This window comes from Alosa pseudoharengus, unplaced genomic scaffold (genome assembly GCF_046254945.1).
Source record: "Alosa pseudoharengus isolate Yale_2024_CS ecotype anadromous, Long Island Sound unplaced genomic scaffold, YU_APseudo_1.1 YU_APseudo_1.1_scf_12, whole genome shotgun sequence".
NCBI lineage: Eukaryota > Metazoa > Chordata > Actinopteri > Clupeiformes > Clupeidae > Alosa > Alosa pseudoharengus.
The window spans coordinates 24,594,297-24,599,283 of record NW_027468587.1 but is presented as its reverse complement, the minus strand read 5'-3'; the positions used below and the strand labels follow the sequence as shown (position 1 = coordinate 24,599,283).

Here is a 4,987-nt window from a genome sequence, read left to right as displayed (position 1 = left end):
TGCTGTGGAGAAATGGGTTGACTTATGTGTGTGTATGTGTGTGTGTGTCTTACTGTTTCCTGTACATCCATGTACAGTATATCCAGTCTGAGCACATGCAGGTGTGTATATGTACAGGTCTTAATTTGATTACATATGTCTGTGCACTTATCTGCATGCATTGTGTTTATATCTGTCTACACGTACATATCCATATGTTTACCTGTACATGTGCAATCTCTCTCTCTCTCTCTTTCTCTGTGTGTGTGTGTGTGTGTGTGTGTGTTCCCGCATGTACTGTATATGTGGGTTAGTCCTCCATGGCAGACTGAGAGCTGCCCTGGCTGTCTCCTCCACAGGGTGTTGTGGTTTAAATATTCTATTTTCTCCAACATGTTGCACCTAATTCTTTCTCTAAACTCTTGTTGCCTAGCTGACTTCTCAACTCTACCTTAAACTCTTACACTGCCAGACTCTATACCTGTTCTCCATATTTGTTTTTTTTGCATCCCCATCTCTGCAACCATCTCTTTCTCTCTCTCTCTCTCTCTCTCTCTCTCTCTCTCTCTCTCTCTCTCACTCATTCTCTCTCTCTTTCTGCTTGAGGACAAGAACAGAGGAAAGAAGGGTTTCAAGAGTGAGAGAAAGAGGAAGACAGAGATAGAGAGGACAAAGACAATAGATAACTGGAGAGGTGGTTGTAGGATATTAAGAGGTAGAGATGGAGACTGGGCGTGTAGGGCTTGTTCTGACGGAAGAGAGCGGCCCTCCTCTCATGGCTCTGGTCTGTCCCCACAGCGCTCCTTCTGCAGTGCCATGGTGGACGAACTGCGGGTGTCCCTCAAGTGCCAGCGTCGCCTCAAACACAAGCCCCAGCCGCCCGTCATGGTCAAGACTGAGGAGGTCATCAACATGCACACATTCAACGACCGAAGACTGCCAGGCAAAGAAACCATGGCCTGAAACAAACAAATAAACACACAGGAAAACAAACAAACACACAAACAAAAAGCTGGACACTCAATTTGTGAGGGGGGGGGATGGGGAACTGAGAGGGAGGGGCCAGAAGAGAGAGGTTTTCATAGGTCATGTTTTGTTGTTTATTTTGTTTGTTTCGTTTAGATTTACTTTGTTTCGTTTGGATTTGCTGGGAGTTTTCTGGGGTTGGGTTGTGAAGGGGTGGGTAGTTTGCTGTAAGAACTAACTGTTGCATTGTGGTTCAGATTAGTCGTGGTGTTGCAAAATTGAACTGAAATGGCGGAAAGGGGGAGTGGAGGTGTTGAAAATTATTTCCTGTGGAAATAACCTGTGTGGGGGGTGGGGTGAGTTGATCAATTGTTCCTGCCAAATAACACAGGAGTCCAGTTGTGAGTAGAATCAGGATTCAGACAGACTTATACGTGGGAAATATGGACTTGGATAATGCCACATTGAAATGTTCAGAGATACATATGGATGACATACCAGGGGCTGACTGTAGGGGACACTTATCTTTCATGGCAAAGTGCTTAAGGTCTGGACTGATGATTGTGTTACTTTTCAACCAGTGGTGCTCAACTGAGCTCCAACCACAGAGGCCACTGGGAAGGAGGTCAGTTGAGCATCACCACGACTCTTATCACACACACAAACACACAAACAGGGAACACACCCCAAATCAAGGCAGGCCGATATCTCTATCACATACCTTAGAACTAAAGAGAAATTAATCTATTAATTGTGTTTATGTTCAATGCTGTTTTCATATTAGGTTTGTTATTGAGGTTTTAACAAAAACAAGCTAGCCAGGCCCAAATGATTCTATAAACGGAATTGCTGAGTCGAGTGGAACAGCTCCAGATGTACAACATCCAATTGATTAAACACAATGTCTGCTGAGAAAGGCAGAACAGGAACACACAACACATCCATCAGGCAATAAATGACTTTTATTCAATTGTGTTTCGGATTACTAACACTTTTTTTAAAAAAAGTATATGAACTGGGTGTAGGGTACAAGATGGGATGATGTATTTTTCACAAAATGTATGAATAAATAACTAAATATATCTATATATGTACACAGACAGGCTGAATAAGTGCAGAAAGAGATTACAGAGGTAGAACAGCAGTAGCGCAGTGTCTAAGATGCTTATTAGCTTCATCATCGACTCATAGGCAGAGGTCAGGGCAGCTCCCACCTCTGTGGGTCACTCAGACGCGCCTGCTGATGCAGTAACGTTGCTGAGAGTATGCGAGGTTATAGGTCCGGCATAGACCAGGGAGGCATAGAATGCATACGTACACACCATCAAAAGTCGTCACAGTGGTCACAATGTATTTATTTGAGTATTTATTATTTTTTTTATTTATGAATTTCTTATTTATCCTTTTGTGAATTGTCAAGCAGCAGTTAAAGGGACACACCTCATTGGAGCTACTGTAATTGTGTATATTATTATTTTTTTATTTTGTTACGATGATGTTATTTTTCAGGCTTTGTTCTTTTGCATTCTGTTTTTTTGGTTTCAGCTCAAAGTCAGGTTTTTTTTGTACTTGTTTGTGATTTTTAAGTTAACAGAACAATTCTCACATTATCTTGTGCAAATGCAAGTATTTCTATGGATTAAAATGTGTTTTGTACTAAGAGAAAAAAAAAAAAAAAACATGACAAATTTTGTAATCATTTTTATTGACACAAGAGGAGAGAGGGGGGAAAAAATCACTCCGGGGCGTCTGGCTGCCTCGGATGGGGGGTCCTCACGGTCTCTCCACACCAGAGCATGTGGCTGCAGGAGTCCAGGACCATCGACACATGCTCCACCCAAATATAACAAATGGACCCAGCTCCCCCCAGAATTGGACACACATCTGGGACCAGGGGGAATAGGCTCCAGTACCGAAACCACCTCCCGGATCCATGTGGAGTGGCCTCCGTGGATCTCCAACTGCCCACAAGGCCTCACAGGGGTTGGGAGGAGGGGGGGGGGGGGGTGATGTGGGCGGCAAGAATGTCCACTTGGGCTAATGGGATGCCCACATTTTGGACAAAAGCTATTTTTATCATGTATAGGAATCCTATTTAAAAGAAAAATATTTTTACTTGGGGCAAAATCATAGAAAGGATGATGATAATGATGATGATGATTATGATGGTGGTGGCAAACTATGAATAAAAAAGATATCTATATATCTATCTATATATATATCTATATATAAATAACACAGTGAAGAAGAAGAGACTGCCAGCATTGCTTATCATCCTACACTCCCCACCCCAATTTCCAATAGACTGCTAGATCTCAGTGCTGAGACATTGTGTGTAAATGATTTCCAATTGATAAAGATGTATTTAAAGATTTTAAGAAAATACTACACTAATTTTGACCATGTTGTGAAAATACAAAAATGGAGTGCACTCAGTTTACTGTCTGAAGTTGATGCACAAATTTAAAGAAAAATCATTAAAAAAAACTCCACTACACTTGTGTACCCAGCTTTCTCTGATTCATACTGCTTCCCTTACAATGAGATAAAAACGATCATCCAGTGCTATCCACTGGGCCTATATACCAAAACTCTGCCCTACAAAACTCAAGGTTCCCTACACAGACTAAAAAAGGCTTTTATAAGCAGGCCAGATAGGTACCCCAAATTTCTGTCAGACATTAAACGTTAAGACACCTTATGGCTGCTAGTGTTGACTGACAGAGAGCTTATCTCATGGAGTCATTCATTTGTAGGACAGAGAAGCATTGTGAGCTTATTTGTTTTCTAACGACATGAACCAAATGCAATAAACAAGAATTAGCTTTCCAAATGCTGTTGAAGAGAAATTTCACCCTAATTCCAGTAAACATATATAGGTCATTTTAATATTAAAGTGACTACCACAGGGTAAAAAAAATGAAAAGAGATCATATTCATAATAATTTTAACTAAAAAGGATGAAATTAGCTCTCATGTTCTGGATAGACAGATTTGAAAATAAATACCACTTTGCACAGGGATGAAATGAATCTATTTTGAGTAGTTTTTGACAATTATCTCTGCTTTAAAGGCGGATATTCACTGGTCTTAATTCTGAAAGGAAATATTCATAAGGAATCCAATAAAGCGCCAAAAGACATTTCCTTTGCAGCTGATGAATTGGATGCTGCTGGGTGCAGTGTGAATGAGGAAATTGTAAAGAGAAATGAGACTGGTATTAGTATCAAGGCAAATGTCTGTCCCTCCTTACATTTGAATTTCATTGCAAGATCTGTGTGAAAGGAAACTACTAAGTGAAAAATGTATGTTTAGTAACGTTGTTCTTCTTATTGTATCAATTAGGAGTGAATGACTGGCATCTGTTAGTGTAAATACAAGTCATAAGTGCTAAACCCCAGTGTCAGGTGAGGAGTCTGAACTTCACGCTCAACGATTCACTCCTAAAATTGCCCTCTCAGCAGGCCTGGATGAGAAAGCCTCTAACCAAGGACACAGCCCTCCGATGCCCTTTGACCCTCAGCCTTGGGATAGCCAGTGAGTCAGCAGAAAGGCAGCCAATCTGATTAGGGCTGTTGCCCCCGGCGCAACCTCGCAGGAGACAAGGCTGCTTAGGGGGCAGGTGGAGTGGGCCCCATCCAGGGACTCAATTAGGACGTGTCCGCAGTCATCTTCCCAAACCCAAGGTTAGAGGCAGTATTTACGCTCCACCTACCCTGACCCTGACCTGCTCTGCCGTGAAGTTAATCACAGATTCATGTCCAGCACTGAAAAGTGTTGAAGTCTGAGAATCAGTCTCAAATTGTACGTTATGCCGTTTTGTTGTGAGAGTGCGATTTAATCAATCATTCCAAAAAGTTTGCAGTGGACTAAAATAGCTTTCATTTGTTGCAAAAGCTTGTCTGTCTACAGACACAAACACACACACACACACACACAAATAACACGGATGGGCGCGCAGTATAAGTGCAGCAGGTGTATCCTAAATCAAAGGGTGTCTATAAACCATACAAACAGGCGTTGGAATCAGGCCTTGTTGGGG

The 4,987-nt window shown here is 41.7% G+C and overlaps 1 protein-coding gene across 1 annotated transcript in view; it reads left to right on the top strand.

The window, feature by feature from the left end:
- grik2 (glutamate receptor, ionotropic, kainate 2) overlaps nucleotides 1-942 on the top strand; it is a 170,486-nt gene extending 169,544 nt beyond the window's left edge. Inside the window, exon 16 of the mRNA XM_076279486.1 lies at nucleotides 778-942. Within this exon, the coding sequence (XP_076135601.1) occupies nucleotides 778-942 (165 nt within the window). The remainder of the gene's footprint in view (nucleotides 1-777) is intronic.
- The last annotated feature ends 4,045 nt before the right edge of the window (nucleotides 943-4,987 follow it).